This window comes from Bombina bombina, chromosome 4 (assembly GCF_027579735.1).
Source record: "Bombina bombina isolate aBomBom1 chromosome 4, aBomBom1.pri, whole genome shotgun sequence".
NCBI classification, from domain to species: domain Eukaryota; kingdom Metazoa; phylum Chordata; class Amphibia; order Anura; family Bombinatoridae; genus Bombina; species Bombina bombina.
In genome coordinates, this window is record NC_069502.1 from 461054920 (window position 1) to 461074663 (window position 19744).

Consider the following 19744-nt stretch of genomic DNA (forward strand, 5'->3'; position numbering starts at 1 on the left):
ATAAGAGGAGTACATTAGAAAGTTGCTTAAAATTGCATGGTCTATCTGAATCACAAAAGAAACAATTTGGGTTCAGCGTCCCTTTAACTGGACTCCGTGTCTGCGACTTCCAGTAAGCACACAAGATTGGAGAATTCCGGTATCGAGCTGGAAAGAGCTGTTCATAGATGTCAACAGCATTCTCAGTTGTCCCGATGTCACTTCCTTTATCTGGATGTGTTGCAGTACCGCTGCTCTCCCAAACCTGTTCCAAGCTAACACCCCGGGAGCAAACTCCATATGACATGGTATATTCTCCGCAGCTCTGAACCTCTGGGATCATCCACAGATTGCGCTGAAGCAAGGGCACTTCATGTAAATCCAGTGGAGTTGTAATGGTCGGGGGTGGATCGTATCTTACCGATCATTTGTCCAACACATAATTGTTTCGGCTGTCTGAGGAGATCTTCTCTGTAGTGAGAATCGATCGTGTCTCGTAGAAATGTGTATCTAGTAAGGCCTCAACCCTCTTCAGGTAAGAAATTATCTCTGCCGCCATCTTTAAGACCTAGTATAACTACAAAACTTTTCTGGATAGGTTAGAGAGGCTTTCGAAGAACTCTGAACCTCTCGTAGTTCCCAGCTGCTAGTATCATAGAAAGAGTTTGTTCGACTCCATAGTTCCATATGCTTTTAAATGAAGTCCAGAGGAATCTTGAGGTTAACAGCAGGTAAGCACTGCTTAACTCGGATACATCGAAAACCGAGGGGGGTATTGTGTAGGTGTAATGAAGCAGCCGCCTGTAAACTCAAACAATTTGGGTTCTGCTGGTGTGGTCAGATAAATATTTGTATTGTTCGGCTCCTTGTCTTCTCCTTAGTTACTGAGTTAAGATGTGGGTCAAAATGTCATATTTGAGAGAAAATAAATATTAAATTGTCATATTTGTTTGAGGAGCTTTCCGACTTTGCTTCTGATCATGGCGCGGCTTAGACACGCCCCCCCCCCCTTGATTTATTTTTTAAGTGCATTAAACAAAAAAGTTTGTTTTTGTGGGGTTGTGGTTTTAACTTTTCAGTGAAAAATGTTTTTTTAAATCCCTCTTATGGTATTACTCATGGACTGCACAGCTTGGGTATTAGTTCCCAGGAGTAACCACACCCTGTTTTTTAGGGTTAGTTTTTTCTTGAGCACAACTTTTTTCCCTGCTCCTTTTATGGCTCTTATTCCTTTTTCTTACCTCATGTTGCTTGGTTATACATTAGACTGAGGTACATGTGAGTTGGGAGTTTCTTTGTTTTTAGAGCTCTTGAGGTTTGGGAATCTTTGCCTCCTCCTAGTGGTATGAAAGAGTAATTCACAAGGGTAATGGATCGTGGACTTTCACCACCATGAAAGAAATTAATTTATCAGGTAAGCATATATTATGTTTTTATTTAATGGAGTTTTCTTGTTAGCCTCATGGCTCATATAAATGGCCAAAACTAATTAAACGAATAATTTAATAGCTCAAAAACAATTTTATAAGCTCTACTTTGAACAAGAGACACTACATGTGGATAATGTACCACTTCTACTCAAGACCAGGAGAAATATTGGAACTCTGTGTATCTGAGCAGATTTCATTAACAGTTTACCTCGGCTTTAAGTGAGGCCATTTTTGTGAGTGTAATTTTTTTAGATGTGATTTTACTGTATAATAAATTCACTGCACTTAGAGTATACCCTTTGCTCTCTGGTGCTTTCTTTTTGATTTATTCATAGTATATAAAAAAACTATCTAATAAAAAAAAAAGGATACTTGCCTAAAATTGAAGATCCACAAATGTAGCTAGTCCACTTTCTTAACCTGGCCAGACTATGTGACCAAAGACAAAAACGTTTCGATCTTCCACCTCCTCTTCAGGTCAGTAGAGTAGTTTGTTTCTATTGCTATTTACACCTATTTAGTGTTCTTTCTTTTTTAGAAGACTTGCAGCTTTAGCAGCTATATATTGTTCTTCATCTCCATTTCTTGTGGTATCACTGCTACTTTATGTTTTAATCATACTTGTAAATAACATTTACATTTTTGTGGTGAAGGTGTGAAGCAATAATTCTCCAGAGGTGAAGGTGTAAACCTATCTTTAAATGCTAACAACATATAACCCGCTAACTGAATTTGAGTCATTGACTAGCTCACAGAGGCCCAGCAGTCATACAACTGCACGTTCCAATGGCTCTAGTCAAAATTCCCCTAGTCTCCAACCTCATTATGCAAGGTTAAGGCTTGAATATACAAGCATTTATGACTAAAATCTAGCATTTAGTCATTGTGTGTGAGCACACAGGCATGAGGTAAAAATTCTCCAGAGGTGAGGGCGTGCTATTTTTGTGAGCATGTGTGAGACAATCATTTTCCAGAGGTGAGGGTGTGCTATTTTTGTGAGCACAGGTGTCAGGTAACAATTCTTCAGAGAGGTCATGTTGTATAGGCTGAACCCAGTGGACTTTTTTCAACCTCATCTACTTTACTATAAACCCTCCCCATAAACGCAGAAATAATCACACCCTTGCCTCTGCAAAGTTTTTTATTAATGTATCTCCAGAGATTAGTGTACTATAACTGCACAGTGTTGTATTAGACCATTGTTTGTTAAAAAATAAAAATAAATATTTCCTAAGATATAGTGAGTCCACGGCATCATCAATTACTAGTGGGAATATCACTCCTGGCCAGCAGGAGGAAGCAAAGAGCACCACAGCAAAGCTGCTATATATGTTACTTCCCTTACCCATAACCCCCAGTCATTCTCTTTGCCTGCGGTGCAAGGAGGAGGTGAAGTATTTTTTGGTGTCTGAAAAGAAGTTTACTTCAGTCAATAGTCTATTATTTTAAAAGCAGAGTAGTTTTGCTCTGATCTTTCCTTGTGTTTAGCCGTACCCAACGTCAGTCTCTTCAGTAGGGCAGTGGTGGCTTTTAAGCAGTTGTGAACTTGTGGGGTAAAGTCCTTACTGTGCCTCTCAATAGATTGCTGCCCTATTCAGAAAGCCTGAGTAAGTTTACTCTAATCTTTCTTTCTTCACAGGTCCATGTAAGGAATGGAATCCTCTCACACCGGGTGAGCTGCCTTTTCTGCCGGACAGCCTTACTTACAGGTAAGTGCCATTTTTTTATTTGAGCTACAAAGAACCCTGGCACTTTAAGCAGCTTCTTGCTGCCAAATAAGGGACGTATAGACTTTATTTTGATCCTCTTAAGGATCTATTATGGCAGATTAGCAGGCACTGAGGGTGATTAGGGGATCTGGGCATTTCAGGGTTAATTGCCCGGCTCACTGGTGGCTCAGTCTGTTTTTTCCTAGTTCCGGTTTAATTGTTACCGGTCCAGGACACTCTTACCGACCATGCGGTTGTTTTAACAGGCAACGTGTTTGCCGTTTTCTTTATTTGCATTATGGCCGCCGGGACTGCCTCTGTACAAAGAGAGGCGGTTCCCTTCTGAGGCGGCAGTCAGAAGCACACGCTTTCTAGCGCATCCTGTTTAGGAGCTTCCGGAGTGGTGACACATAATGTTACCAGCTCCGGTATCGTATAGCTCCGACTTTGGTTTTAGAGCTCCGGAGTAGTCCGTAACTATAAGGACACATTGCCATCCAGGTTTCCTGTATATTCCAACAGCTAAGAATCCTGTCTTCTGGGGTAGGTAGGCACCTCAGCAGTTTTGTTGAGGTGTAGTGTAGAGTGTGCCTATAAAGGGGGTATATATTTTTTGCATGTTAATTAAATAAATAAACCTTGTTTTGAAATAAATTGATTTAAGCCTTAAAGAGACAGTATCAATTGCGAGTTAAATATATTGTTAGTTGCATTATGGAACTAGAGGCCTTGCTAGCTGTTACATGCAAACTTTGCTTTTCTATCCAAGTAGAACCCCCTCTACCTTTTTGTTTTTCATGTTTTGAAAGAACTTTATTTTATTTAAAAAAAATTAAAAAAAAGTTGTTGTTGTTGAGCCACCATCCTCTAAGGCTGATGCTGTTCAGGTTTCTCCTGTATCAGAATTACCGCAGCTTTCTCCTCAAGCGTCCAATCTCGTCACCACATGCAGTGCTCTGCAGTTCCTCTCACACTCCTGTAGGAGTTTCTTTGCATCATAGCCGGTTGTGGCTATCAAGGCTGTTGCTTCTCAGAAGTCTGAGGAAGGCACATCTGAGGGTGAAATCTCTGACTCACACAGTATAATTCCTTCTCCTGATGCTAAAGTTGTATCCTTCAGGTTTAAGCCGGAACACCTCGGTATGTTGCTAAAGGAGGTTTTGGCTACCTTGGACGACTCCGATAGGACTATTGTGGTCAATCCTAAGAAATCTAGTAAGTTAAATAAATACTTTGATGTGGAGGTATTCCCTGTACCAGACCGTGCTACAGAGATTATTGCTCAGGAGTGGGAGAGGCCTTGAATTTCCTTTTCTCTATCTCCAATTTTCAGGGAAATGTTTCCAATAGCTGACTCCATTACGGCGTTGTGGCAGACGGTTCCTAAGGTGGAGGGAGTGATCTCCACTTTGGCCAAGAGAACGACTATTCCCATAGAGGATAGCTGTTCTTTTAAGGATCCAATGGACAAGAAGCTAAAGATGCATATTCATCTCCAATTGCAACCTGCAGTGTGTATTGCCACTGTCACCAGTACGGTTGCCTACTGGTTTGATGCGTTGTCTAATTCTATTTAGGCAGTCTCCCCATTAGAGGAGATCCAGGACAGGAGTAAGGCTCTTAAGTTAGCCAATTCCTTTTTCACGGATGCCTCCTTACAAGTCATTAAGTTGGGAGCAAGAATATCTGGTTTTGCTGTACTAGCTTTCAGAGCTTTATGGTTGAAATCCTGGTCTGCGGATGTTTCATCTAAATCCAAGCTTTTGGCGATCTTTTACAAGGGTAAGACCTTGTTTGGACCAGGCCTGGCTGAAGTCATTTTAGTTATATCAGGTGGAAAAGGATCTTTTCTGCCACAAGATAAGGACAGAAAGGACGTCAGAGTAATTTTCGTTCCTTTCGTAACTTCAGAGGTAAGCCTTCCCCCCTCCCTCTTCCAAGCCTTCTTGGAACAAGGGGAAGTGATCAAAGAAACCTGCAGCTGATTCCGAGTCAGCATGAAGGGTTTGCCCCCGATTCAGGATCGGATCCAGTGGGGGCAGACTTACTCATTTCGCTCAAGTCTGGATACGGGATGTCTCAGATCCATGGGCGGTGGACATTGTATCCCGGGGTTACAAGCTAGAATTCAGGACCTTTCCTCCCAGGGGTAGGTTCCTCCTCTCAAGATTATCTGTAGACCAGATTAAAAGAGAGGCATTCTTAAAGTGTGTTAAGGGAGTGATAGTTCCAGTTCCGATTCAGGAACAGGGTCTAGGGTTCTATTCCAATCTGTTTCATTCTTCCCTTGGTCCAAGAGGGTCAGGTCATGACGACCTTAGACCTAAAGGATGCCTACCTTCATGTTCCCATTCACAGGGATCATCACAAATTTCTGAGATTCACCTTTTTGGACAATTATTTTCAGTTTGTAGCTCTGCTGCTGGGCCTTGCCACAGCCCCCAGAATTTTCTCAGAGGTTCTGGGGGCTATATTGGCAATAATCCGGTCTTGAGGCATTGCAGTGGCACCCTACCTGGACAATATTCTGTTTCAGACGCCATCTTTTCAACAAAAAAACTCTCATACAGAAATGTTGTTGTCTTTTCTTTGTTCCCACAGATGGAAAGTGAATCTGGGAAAGAGTTCCCTTGTTCCAGCTAAAAAGGTTGTGTTTTTAGGGACCATAATAGATTCCCTATCGATGAGGATTTTTCTGACAGAGGTCCGAAAGTCCAAGATTTTCAATTCTTGTCTTGCCCTTCAGTCCTTGTTTTGGCCGTCAGTGGCTCAATTTATGGAGGCAATTTGTCTGATGGTATCTTTCTTGAACATCATTCCATTTGCTCGGTTCCTTCTCAGAGCTTTGCAATTGTGCATGCTAAGGCAATGGATCAGGGATTCTGCGGATCAGTCCCAACGAATAAATCAGGCGACAAGAGAATTTCTTCCGTGGTGGCTGTCTCAGGAACATCTCTGTCAGGGTCTCTGGACTCGGGAAGAGTCAGCTCTTCCCATAAATATCCTAGAGCTGAGAGCATTCTTCAATGCTCTTCTGGCTTGGCCTCAGTTGTCTTTAGCCCGGTTTATCAGGTTCCAGTCGGACAACATAACCTCAGTGGCTTACATCAACCACCAGGGAGGAACTCAGAGTTCCTTGGCCATGAAAAAGATGGCTCAAATTATTCAGTGGGTGGAGACCCACGTGTTGTCTATCTGCTATCCACATTCCAGGAGTGGACAATTGGGAAGCAGATTTTCTGAGCAGAGATGCTTTTCATCTGGGGGAGTGGGAACTCCTTCCGGAGGTGTTTTCAAGCTTAACCCTCAAGTGGGGGTTACCAGAGCTGGATTTAATGGCGTCTCGGCAGAATGCCAAGCTCTGAGGTACGGGTCAAGGTTGAGGGATCCGCAGGCCGCTCTGATAGATGCTCTAGCGGTCCCCTGGATTTTCAGTTTAGCATACCTGTTTCCTCCGTTCATTCTCCTTCCACGAGTCATTGCTCGTATCAAGCAGGAGAGGGCATCAATGATTCTCATAGCACTGCCGTGGCCTTGCTGGATCTGGTATGCAGACCTAGTGGATATGTCATCTCTTCCACCTTGGAGACTGCCTCTGAGGAAGGACCTTCTACTTTAGGGTTCCTTCCTTCATCCAAATCTTGTTTTCTTTGAAGCTGACTGCTTGGAGATTGAACGCTTAATTTTGTATAAGCGTGGGTTTTCAGAGTCAGTTATTGAGACTAGAAAGTTTTACCATAAGATATGGCGTAAATATCTATTTTGGTGTGGATCCAGAGGTTTCTCTTGGAGTAGAGTCAGGATTCCTAGGATTCTGTCTTTTCTCCAGGAGGGTCTGGATGAAGTACTCTAAAGGGTCAGATTTCTGCATTTTCTATTTTGTTGCATAAGCGTCTTGCCAGACGTGCAATCTTTTTGTCAGGCCTTGGTTAGAATCAGGCCTGTGTTTAAACCTGTTACTCCTCCATGGAGTCTTAACCTGATTTACAGCAGGCTCTGTTTGAGCCTATGCATTCCTTAGATATTAAGAGGTTTGTTGCTTCTTCTTCTGCTTAAAGAGTTTCAGAACTCTCAGCACTGCATTGTGATTTCCCTTATCTTATCTTTCATGCTGATAAGGTGGTTCTTCCAACTAAGTTAGGTTTCCTTTCTTTTTTTTCCTGCTTAATGTTTTTATTGTATCTCACACAAATAGAAACAGAACCTGACTCCCAGGACAGCCACACGCACGCCCCAGGCACTTCCGAATTCCCCCCACAGTCCCTGTGTTCACCACCCCAACCCGAAGCCCAAGTTAGGTTTCCTTTCTAAAGTTATTTCGGACAGGAATATTAATCAGGAAATTGTTGTTCCCTCTCTATGTCCCAATCCTTCTTCACATAAAGTAACGTTTGTTACATAACTTGGATGTTGTGCATGCTTTGAAATTCAACTTGCAGGCGACTTAGGATTTTCGCCAGTCTTCTGCATTTTGTTTTTCTGGGAAACGCAAGGGTCAGATAGCTATGGCTACTTCTCTCTCTTTGGCTGAAGAGTTTAATTCATTTGGCTTATGAGACTGCTGGATAACAACCTCCTGAGAGAATCACAGCTCATTCCACTAGGGCTGTCTCTTCTTCTTGGGCTTTCAAAAATGAAGCTTCTGTGGAACAGATTTGCAAGGCTGCAACTTGGTCCTCTCTGCATACTTTTTCCAAATTTTATTCTTTTGCCTCAGCTGAGGCTTGTTTTGGGAGAAAGGTTCTTCAAGCGGTAGTGCCTTCTGTTTAGGTTCCCTGTCTTGTCCCTCCCTAATCATCTGTGTCCTCTAGCTTGGGTATTGGTTCCCACTAGTAATTGATGATGCCATAGACTCACTATATCTTAAGAAAGAAAACATAATTTATGCTTACCTGATAAGTTTATTTATTTCCAGATCTAGTGAGTCCACGGCCCACCCTTATTTTAAGAGGCACCTCTACACCATTGTATTATCTTCTTTTTCCATTTTCCTTCGGCTGAATAACTGGGGGTTATGGGTAAGGGAAGTGACATATATAGCAGCTTTGCTGTGGTGCTGTTTGCCTCCTCCTGCTGGCCAGGAGTGATATTCCCACTAGTAATTGATGATGCTGTGGACTCACTATATCCGGAAATAAAAAAATTTATCAGGTAAGCATAAATTATGTTTTCCTAAGGTGGACGCAACAAGAAGAGCCTTGGGTCAAGCTTAGGAGGTTGGAGTCAACGGGATAGGAGACATTCTGAAACAATGGAAGAAGCATGTGTTACATCAGGTAAAGTGTCTTCTTAAAAGACTGTCCAAATCCTCCTATATGTCATCAAAATCTGATGGATCACAATAGAAAGATTTTTTTGTTTAGCCATTATAAGATTGTTTTAGAGCTATCACCAATAACCCTTTTAGAATGTTAGTGTGAAGCTCAAATTTCACCCTATCATCTGTTATGTTTTAGATAATACTGAAAATTCACCACATTCCCCAGTAAGCTTACCGTCTGAATACAGTTGGGATAAGCAACGTGGCAAGGAAGGCAAGTCTACTTTGATAGTCACCTTTCATACAAGCATGTGTCATTGCCTCACTGTGTGTATATTATTGGTGTATTTTTTTTTTGTACATATACTACCCAGACAAAACAACCTTAAAGGCATAGTAAAGTAAAAGTAACTCATTATTCAGACAGAGCATGCAATTAAAAAAAACAACTTTTTTTCCAATTTACTCCTAATTTGCTTCATTCTCTTAGTATGCTTTGTTGAAAAGCATTACTAGTTAGGTGTAGGAACAGAAATGCACTACAAGAAGCTAGCTGCTGATTTGTAGCTGCACATATATGCCTCTTATCATTAGCTCACCTGATATGTTCAGCCAGCTCCCAGAAGTGCATTGCTGCTCTTTCAACAAAGGATAACAAGATAATGAAGCAAATTAGATTAAAAAAAAAGTAACTTGGAAAATTGTATTATCTGTTTGAATTCTGAAAGAAAATGTTGGGTTTTAGGTCCCTTTTAAAACTTTGTGCATCTGAATTATGATGTTGAAACTATGGGGGGGTCTTGCCTGTTAGAAACTGTATCAGTTATAATATGTTCTGATTCATTAAAGTTCCATGTATAATGAACAGTTGCAATTTTTTATATGTTTTGTTTCCAGGTCATATTCTTTGTGCCTTTGGATCACACAAATCAGAGTCATCCCTTGGCTCCAGGTAAGATGCCTTAGATTTCCTCTATGGATAGACAGTAAATTCTGACTTACAAATGATATCTATAAAAATTCCTACATAAGGTTCAGCATTGGAAAGAGGAGAATCCGCACTATTTCTGGAAAGCTGTCCCCTCTGAAACCGCCATGTCTGAGTGGTGAAAGCGAGAAATGTCTGGAACTGAAGATAAAGGATTATCTACCCTTGGTGAGACCTTTTCTCATCTTGGTGCTAAAAACAACTACCAGGCAGTGCTTTTTATAGTTGTAAGAAATGTTCAATGATTTTACATTGTTGCAGCCTTTTTTATTTTTTTTTTACCTTCTCTTGTATAGATCAACATGCAATCCTCAGAAGGCTTCTTCACCCTTAATAGCAGTTTTTCAAATGTGATTCAGATTTCTCTTCAGCGACTTCTTCGTGCATCCCCTTATGGCTGTCACCATGGAAGCTTGAGTCCTGTATCAGAGCCATCTCCTCCAGAGCAGACACACTTTTTAAGACAGAGTGCACAAACATGCAAGGGAGGCTCTCATCCTCAGGTCCCTGTATTGCAGGACCCCTCATCTCTCCCTCTACATGCTTCATCCTGTCCGGAGGCTCTTTGCCAGCAGGCAGATAGTGGTCGTGGGTCTGAGACAGACCCATGTGAGACTTCTCCATGTCCTTCTGATGCTGGAACAGACCCAGACTTGGAGGGTTGCACCTGGGCCACAGCTGTAGCCCTCGCTTGGCTTGAACACTGTTGTGCTGGTTTCTTCACTGAATGGGAGCTGTTGGCAGCACGAGCTGAAAGCTGGCTAAAAGCACAGACACTGCCTGATGGGCTACAGGTTTCAACACTTAAGGGTGCTGCCCGTCATCTTTTCCTGTTACTTCGTCACTGGGATGAGAATCTTAATTTAAACATGCTTTGCTATAAACCTGGTAATGTGTGAGTGGTAAGTGCAGAGGCTTAAATAAAGGAATGAAGTTAAAGATGACTCTTACATGTTTCTGTGTTACATGGAACTCAGTTATACATTCCCATATAGCAAGTTATTGAGATCTAACACTTAATACTCACAATCGTGTTAACCTCACAGAAAATAAATTATAGACTGTGTTTACATTTATTAAATTAGAAAAATAATCCATTACATAATGGGTAAGTTACCCCCACTCAGAGAGAGATAGTCTTTTTATGAACACTCTTCTTTGGCTAGGAAAGTTATTCCTTCTTTTTTCGAGGGACACGTACGATATGCCCAGTACTGGTGTTGCTGGTGTCACTAGGGGGAGTCCCACACCATAACTGCAGCAAAATGGCTCCATGGCAGAGGTGGAGAGCTCCTGAGCTGAAAGAAGTGGAGGGAAAGGTGTTCCAGGACAGCTCTATCAGACCAAGAATCAAAATCCTGTGAAGGAGAAAGAAAAACATAAAACGAAAAGCAAAAACTCCCTTATCCAAGAATGTTTTCTCCCAAATTCCACTGTGCTTACTTTGCTAGTCCTGGCAGGGCACTTGTGTCCGTGCACCACAGGAGGTAGGGCAGAGAGTGGAAGTACCAGACGTAGAACTGGTAGTGCAGAGAGCGGCTGAAAACTACACCCAGGAAATTGCTAGAGAATAGCACAAAGATTATCTCTGAGAGTGAGTCAAGGAAGGATATTGTTACTGAGGGAGAACATTCTAATACATTAAATTCATCAGGATATGTTGCTGCCTAAACAAAGAAGTCCTGAGCTACAGAAAGAGATACAAAATATAAATATTTACAGAAATACAATGGTACTAAACAACTGGAATCCATCTTATACAAATTAAATTATTTGCTCTTGCATTTTCACTATACTATAACAAGATAATAAAGGACCAAGGGTATTGTTTAATAATATAATGTTCCATTTAAAGTAATATTTTATACTTTACTAGTCCTAAAGCCCGTTGACACGGGCCGTGTTGTGTGATATTTATATTCTCTCTCTTTTTCTTTCTCTCTCTCTCTCTCTCTCTCTCTCTCTCTCTCTCTCTCTCCGTGCGATCAGCTGCAAGAGTTTGTCTGAACTGCGCATGACGGCTTCAGACAAACTCTTGTCTTTTATAATATAGGATAGTCAAATTTTCTTTTATGTTATGCTTTACATTTTATATATAATTAGGATTATCCTGGTGGAAGTTTTAGAGATTTAAATATTTTCTTTACTCGCTATTCTAGAAGGATCTCATCATATGCATAATCAAGTCAACACTTACTCTGAATTTCAAATGAGCAGTTTTTCTGACAAATTTCTAAATTATTAACCTTCAGTGAATCACATACTATTACAATTTGAACTCTTGCACATGCTGAAGTTGTAGCTGGTGTCTCTGTGCATATAGACTGTTTACAATTTGATAATAGAAGTATGAAAGCTATGTAAGTATTATAGAGTAGACTTGCATAATTTTTAGCTAAGAAGACAATACATTTTTTTAATAAGGAGGTTAAAGGGATAGTCTAATCAAAATTAAAAACTTTCATGATTCAGATAGGGCATGCAATTTTAAACAAATTTCCAATTTACATTTATCATCAAATTTGCTTTGTTCTCTTAGTATTCTTTGGTGAAAGCTAAAACTAGGTTGGCTCTTGATGTGCTAATTTCTAAGTCCTTGAAGGCCGCCTCTAGCTAGAAAGAGCTAGTTCATGTGTGAAATATAGATAACATTGTGCTCAATCCCGTAGTTATTTGAGTCAGCACTGCATGGCTAAATGCAAGTGTATCAAAAGAACTGAAATAAGGGGGCAGTCTGCAGAGGCTTAGATACAAGGTAATCACAGAGATATAAAGTATATTAACATAACAGTGTTGGTTATGCAAAATGGGGGAATGGGTAATAAAGGGATTATCTATCTTTTTAATCAAACAAAATTCTGGAGTAGACTGTCCCTTTTAATATCATTAGTGTGACAGGCCATTAATAAAAATGTTTTGTTTCTGGGTATGTAGTTAAAGGGACATGAAACCCACATTTTTTCTTACATGATTCAGATAGAGCATGCAATTTTAAATAACTTTACAATTGACTTCTATTACCTAATGTGTTTCATTCTCTTTTATGCTTTTCTTTAAATGTATACCTAGGTAGGCTCAGAAGCTGCTGATTGGTAGCTGCACATATAAGTCGTCATTGGCTTTCAGCTATCTCCCAGTAATTCATTACTGCTCCTTAAATAAAGGATGCCAAGTGAATGAAGCAAATGAAATAATAGTTTATGATCTATCTAAATTATGAAACAAAAATTTGGGGTTTATCTCATTCAGCGAAACAGATGTACCATCACGTCACCAGGTCTTAAGGACCCTAGTGACGAAATAGTACAACAGTCCTTTTTAGCCGCTTCACAGTGGATCTCCCTCATTCTCTCACCTGCCCGCAGCCCCAGAACGTGCCTCACAACTGAGGCAGTGTGTCCGAAGTCCTACACTGCAGAAAATAAATTTAAAAAAAATATATTTTAAAATAAAAATCCCTGAAAATGCATACTGACAGACTTCTGCCAGATAGTGGTAAAGAGAATTTGGGAGTGTCAAGTGGGAAGATGATATTTACACTAGAGCAAATATTAACCTAACAAGCTACCTGATTAACCAGATTTACTGCCAGGAATATTACAAGTGTGGTGCGCAGCTGAAATAATCAGCCTTCTAATTACCAAAAACAATGGCAAAACCAGGCTGTGTTATGACTGCACAAGCGGTATATAAATATATATATACTTTTTTATATGATCACATTTGGTGGCATGAAATATACCAAAATGGGCCAAGATTCATAGCTTGGGTTGTCTAATATATACACAAGGGGAAAACAGCGCTCAAAAATTCATGATCTAAAACATAAAATATGATCTCATCCACCTTTTGGAGTATGTAGTAACAAAATAATTCACATCCAGTTTCCTCCCAGGATATTCAAATATGCCATCCACCTTTTGGAGTATGTAGCTTTAATTTTGCCTGGTGGTGGTTGACTGACACAATGACAATGGCAGAGCACAGACAGATAGGCAAAATTAAAGCTACATACTCCCGAAGGTGGATGGCATATTTGAATATCCTGGGAGGAAACAACTGGATGTGAATTATTTTGTTACTACATACTCCAAAAGGTGGATGAGATCATAAAAACATCCCTCGCCACACCGGACTTACCTGTACCAGTACCGATTACCCCTTGCAGTGCGGCAACTTACCTCAGACTGAGGTAAATTCTGGTAAGGGGATTAACATTACAAGAAAATATTAGAGTGGACTTGCACCATTTTGCACTTGAGGATTCACAGATTTTATATTCTTTTAATATTCAGTTACTGATCCTTCATATTTATTTATCATTTTATGTTTTAGATAATGAATTTTTGAGCGCTGTTTTCCCCTTGTACCCATTTTTAACTTTTACATTTGTTGGCGAGTTTGTACTATCCTCTAATGTACTTGGTTTTTAAAGGCTGCTAAATATTCTTCCCCAATCAGCGTAACTTTCGGTGTTGCTTGTTTACAGATCAGTTCTCTGACCTGTTAAATTCTACTTGCATGCATGAATATATATATATATATATATATATATATATATATATATATATATATATATATACACACATATATATATTTTTTTTTTTATTGAGGTTCATTTAAAAACAAACAGTAATTGTCAATACATATTATAAAGTAAAATAAATTGTTACAGAGCATGCTACCAGAACAAATCTGATAAATACACAATATAGGTAAAGGTAAATGACAAATTACATTCTCAATACAAGTAATAAGCATTGCTCAAACGCTATACCCACCATATGATTAAAGCAGCCACTCTTGGACCACAGAGTCGCAGTAAACATAACATGAAGTGGGTAAACATTAATGTGAAAGGGCCACTCACGGGCCCCAAGTGAAGAACCTCCGTTTTTTTTTGTTTTAAATCTGTTGAACTGTATATTAATTATATAGGGAAAAAGTATAAGTTTCTGACTAGAAGAATTAGTTTACCATAGGAGTCTAGAAGTCCATAAGTGATATATTTCAGTTACATTTTAGTTATCTTTTTGTGTATATAGCGTTAAAGTTAGTGTTTTTAACAACCCTAGTAATAGGATTATAAAAGAACATACCAGCAAGGGGCAGGTACCAATATACTGTGGGTTCCAGTGCTTAGGTATATAATAATTCTCCACAATATGATCCATTTTGAATATTTGTGGTAAACTACTATCCCCTTAGAAATTTGACAGGCATAACAAAAGGTATTTTTTTTTACGTTTCTATGGTTACCACTTGTAACGTCTAATACACCATCCTTGTACTCATAAGTCACGATGATACAAATTGAAGAAGTTCAGCTGTGTGTATATATACACTTATGACACGCTTAGTCTATAATGTTCGTTTGATTGTTTATAGGTTACTTTTCGTATGTTGATAATGCACTTTGAGACCAGATGTTTAAAAGTGTTGGCATGGCAACTGGGGTATGTTTCCTAGAAACAATCATACAGGCTACTATGGTGGCTAATATACGTATCACTAAAAGTTCACTAAGACACGCTATCCATCTAACACAATGTTTTTGATAACACATGTATTTAGGTATATGTAGACAAAGCCGGTTGAATACGACGATACCGGAAGTGACGTAACAGTCCTTCCGGCAATATGAAACAGTGGAATGCAGGTTTGCGTTCCAGCAATTCACTTTGGCGCCACTTTGAGAATACACAGGTTGGAGTGTGTGTTTGATTGTAACACGATTTGTTTGCCTATATTTTTTTATTTTTTTTTTAAATAAATTTTTTATTGAGGTTATAAGGAATGTTACATATAATAGTCATCCAATGACAATATAAACAAAACAATGAGATTTACAACATATACCCAGAGACATAGGTAGTAAGTAAACATATAAAAAACTCTGGGCATGAATTCTGAGCATCAAGTAAAACAGAGGAGTATCATAGTTATGAAATATGTCGTTATCATAAAAGTGATATTGTATAACAAGCTCGGCAAGAATATCATGGATGAATAATGAGACCTCATTTTTATATCTTTTATGAAGAGTAAGTGACTTCCACCTTGTCAAGACTAACCATCATAGAATTATGTGAACTAAGGTGAGGCAAGTGTGGAATAAAATTGGTTGGTCTCTTTTGGACCAAGTTAGCATGGGAAGGGAAAAGGAAATTCAGCGGACAAGAGCCGCTATAATTGAAGTGGGGAGGATAGTGGGGGGGTGGCGGAGCGTTATAGAATAAGGGCATACCATATAGATGTATAGGTAGACTTCAGGGCAGCGCTCTACTATTTCTAATACTAGTGTGGGGGGACAAAGTCAATTCAATCTATGTAGAAAAATTCCATGGGGAGGACGTGCCCGAATATACCTGCTAGTATAACTTAGCGGGATTAAATACTAATACCTTCAGAGGGTCAAGGACTTACTTTAAGCATACCTCACTATAAGTATTAGTCTCATACTCATCTACAGGCTTATGGTTTCCAGCTTCTCTGGCGGCCATATTCTTGAAAATCTGCACATAACTGCTGATATTAGCATGTCTATTAATAAATGACAATATACATTGGCGCAAATGGACAATATGTTATAAGATTACAGCCATATTATTGTGAATTAAATATATAAAATGACACAAATGTCCCTGAGTCACATAGTATCTAGGCTGCTATACAGAGTCTTCATTAGCTAGCTAAGAGTCTGCAGACTTACCGCATTCAAAATATAATATTCGTAAATTAGAGAGCAATGGTATGGTGAACACAACCCTTATAATAATGCAAATACAATCCTAGAGGCATCTTTTGGTCTATACCTAAAGAGGGCTTTAACTATCTATAATATAAACTGTTATTATGTGAGAACCTAAACTTAAATGTTAAAGTTGGTAACTAAGGAAGTGAGAAGTTAAAAAACTAACAGTGTACCATGAAAATGTAGGGATAGTATAGAGGCTAAAATCTTATGTCTTCCATAAGTACTATACTGCTATAATAAAAGTGTCTTAATTAAAACAGTGAAAATATCTAGAACAGGGTGTGAAGAGATGCAGCTTCTTAAAATTTAATAGCGCAGGTTAAAGGTTACTTCTCATAATTAGTAGATTATATGTTGTAGCGATAATCTTAATATGCCTGTAGGATAATTAAAAAGCTTAAATATATATAGGTAGAGTGTCCAAGATAGTGATATGGGAGGCCTTCAGTAATACAGTTGTTCACACACAGAGTTATAAGACAAATTAGGTCAGAGGAGAGCTCCAGTAGGATATGACCAAGTAATCTGCTTAGAGCAAAAATAGTTGCCTATGTATGAAATTTACGGTACTAGTAGATAGTCAAGGCTTGTACATCAATAGTAGTGTGAATACCTGCATATTGTCTATACCATCTATTCACCCTGGTGAGTTAAGTTTTCTACTAAAGATAACTGAGAAATCAACCCTTTGTATCGAAAGTAGTGGTACTCTAGCATAGCAGTAGTAGTAATAAACAGTTAGTGTGCAACTATGCATAGAACATATATTAGAGGGGGACCATCAGAGTCTTATACTATAACAGTGGGTATATGGTACGTATATTCCAATTAACAGTGCGTGCAGTAAGATATAATTGTTCAATATATGTTGACAACAGTAAAGGTGGGTGTAGTATAGAATATTAATGAGAAGATGGGAATCGGTGTCTGCAAGAATGTGTTAGTCTAGAAAAGGCATACAAAGTTATTTTTTTATTTTTATTTTTTTCACCACTGACTTAGTGAGCATGAACAGAAGAGGTGTAGCTTCTTTCCCTTATAGTGAAGCACAAGGAAAAGCCATATCAACTTAATGTTTGTGTCTGAAGTGATAAAAAACTAGATAGAGTCCCAAAAAGGGGGGCTGTCTTTAGGGAGGTAGCTATATCTAGTACCTGTAACATATATAAACTGTTGTCTGTATACAAGAGTCCCTGTAAACCACAATGTGCAATAACAACATGATAAGCAACATTTACCTACATGTGAGAATTATATGAATAATTGCTGTAGCCAGATATTAACCACGTTTATATAGCTGCCCCATATGAATGGATATGGGATTCAGAGATACTGGTGGGCTAGATAACTGCATAAGAGAGAGGAGACATCGTCATCTCTGTGGGGTTATGTCTATCCCTGTAGAGGTATGCAGTAAGTGGTTGCAACATTATCTTTCTAGATCAGGATGCCATATTTAAATAAAAGGAAGACTGATCTATCACAGCCCTGAGCTAAAATATATAAGATCCAAACTTAACAAGATGAGGTATGCAGGTAAACATTGTGGATGTGGTATGAAAACTTAACTCATTGTATCCTATAAGGTAACATCAACATTAAACAGTGAACATAAAACAATCTATCGTATCTGGGTTCTCAGGCAGTCAGTCTTGCTCAAACATACTGAAAAACTCCCAAACATGGAATAGCCACAAGTCCACAGAAATCAAAAATCAAAGTCCCAAAATATATACGGAGCGTTAATGCACCACAGGCAATCTAGCTACCAGATAGCCGATTACCAAATTGAAGTTAAAGTCAGATTACCCTACGCCTTCTCTGTCTGTAAGCCATGTGCTCCGGTATGAATACATGGGCAATAGGTTATTTCTCAGCGCCTGATGAACAGAGACACCGTGATCTGGTAACAAGTAGGAGCCGATGTCTGCAGTGACAAGGTAGGTGACAGCCCGCGTCACCATTATGAGTAGTCCCTGTAGTTTCTGGGAGGTCACTGCGGTTAGGGGCTGTTTCAGCATGAGGTCTCCACTCCGTCCATGAATCAGATAACCAGCCGGCTCTAGAACACCTGCCATCTCTGATGAGCAGTAGCCATATTTCGGGCTGGCTATTTGGCATTGAGCTGGAGGATCACGGAGAGCAAGGAGGTCTATAGTATGTGTGTGCACCGCTTTAGAGTACAATGTCTCCCCAGGTACCGGCTCTGCCCGTACAAGTAGCAGAGGTAGAGGGTCCGATATCTGTCCTGACTTGCGTAACCCGGTGCTCAGAGGGGAGTCACAAGAGGAGATCCCTGAGCAGTGTTGAGTATTGTCTGCGAGTGTAGCGTAGCTGTCGCCACAGTGTATAGGGCCTGTACTCGTAACTTCCTGGCTCAGCTGCGGTGCAAAAGGTAAAAGTATCGACATTAGATCTTCTTTGAGGCTCTGGAAGTGCTGCTCCAGGAGCTGTTGGGTCCGTTGTTCCCAAACCTCTAGGGCCTCCATCCCAACAACCGATTATATGTAGGTGCAGTCTGGTATCTCTACGTGGCACAACTGGAAAAGATTTGTCAGTGTTAAACTCGCTAGGAGTTAGATCTTCTATTTCCTTGAGTATAAGATAGGAAGTGTAGGCTGTCTAGGATGTCACAGAGAAAGTTTGGACCTTCTATATGCCAATTAAATCTAATAATGAAGTCTAAGAGCCCGGAGCTTCAGTAGAACACGTCTAGCTGCTTCACCAGTTGGCTCCGCCCCCCACCTATATATTCTTTGATGTTTTCACTTTATGTTATGCTGGTGAAGGGTAGTATATACCCGAAAACTACTCTATCTTTGAAAGTCCTGAGAGTGCATTTGTTTGTGCGAATATTTCCTGATATTTCTGCACCCAGGCAGCTGACACTGGTGGGCTGAGCTGTTGAAAGGAGTGTGTGTGTGTATATATATATATATATATATATATATATATATATATATATATATATATATATATATATATATATATATAGTTTTTTTTATTTTTTATTGAGGTTCATTTCAAAACAAACAGTAATTGTCAATACATATTATAAAGTAAAATAAATTGTTACAGAGCATGCTACCAGAACAAATCAGATAAATACACAATATAGGTAAAGGTAAATGACAAATTACATTCTCAATACAAGTAATAAGCATTGCTCAAACGGTATACCCACCATATGATTAAAGCGGCCACTCTTGGACCACAGAGTTGCAGTAAACATAACATGAAGTGGGTAAACATTAATGCGAAAGGGCCACTCATGGGCCCCAAGTGAAGAACCTCGTTTTTTTTTTTATTAAATCTATTGAATTGTATATTAATTATATAGGGAAAAAGTATAAGTTTCTGACTAGAAGAATTAGTTTACCATAGGAGTCTAGGTTACTGGTATGTTATAACTCAAACCATGAGCACCATTCCTGCGTCCTACCATTTAACAAAAAGAGAGATTAAAAGGGGGTACATATGTTTCATAATACATAGGGCTAAGTTGAGAAATACAACCAGTGTTGTGGGTTATGATAGTAATAAATAGTTTATAAAGGACATACTTCTATATATTGCAAGCTATAGGTTGTTAGGAGATATGCTTTAGGTAATAAGGCAATA

The 19744-nt window shown here is 39.3% G+C and overlaps 2 protein-coding genes across 2 annotated transcripts in view; one reads left to right on the forward strand and one right to left on the reverse strand.

Annotated features, from left to right (window-relative positions):
* VWA5B2 (von Willebrand factor A domain containing 5B2) overlaps window positions 1-10305 on the forward strand; it is a 138926-nt gene extending 128621 nt beyond the window's left edge. Inside the window, exons 18-22 of the mRNA XM_053710337.1 lie at window positions 8296-8394; window positions 8575-8652; window positions 9276-9330; window positions 9411-9534; window positions 9663-10305. Of these exons, the coding sequence (XP_053566312.1) occupies window positions 8296-8394; window positions 8575-8652; window positions 9276-9330; window positions 9411-9534; window positions 9663-10265 (959 nt within the window). The 3' untranslated portion in view covers window positions 10266-10305. The remainder of the gene's footprint in view (window positions 1-8295; window positions 8395-8574; window positions 8653-9275; window positions 9331-9410; window positions 9535-9662) is intronic.
* A 115-nt stretch (window positions 10306-10420) lies between these two features.
* The window catches only part of ALG3 (ALG3 alpha-1,3- mannosyltransferase), a 36660-nt gene continuing 27336 nt past the window's right edge, over window positions 10421-19744 (reverse strand). The window contains exons 8-9 of the mRNA XM_053710338.1: window positions 10810-10954; window positions 10421-10724 (exon numbers count right to left, since the gene is read on the reverse strand). Of these exons, the coding sequence (XP_053566313.1) occupies window positions 10538-10724; window positions 10810-10954 (332 nt within the window). The 3' untranslated portion in view covers window positions 10421-10537. The remainder of the gene's footprint in view (window positions 10725-10809; window positions 10955-19744) is intronic.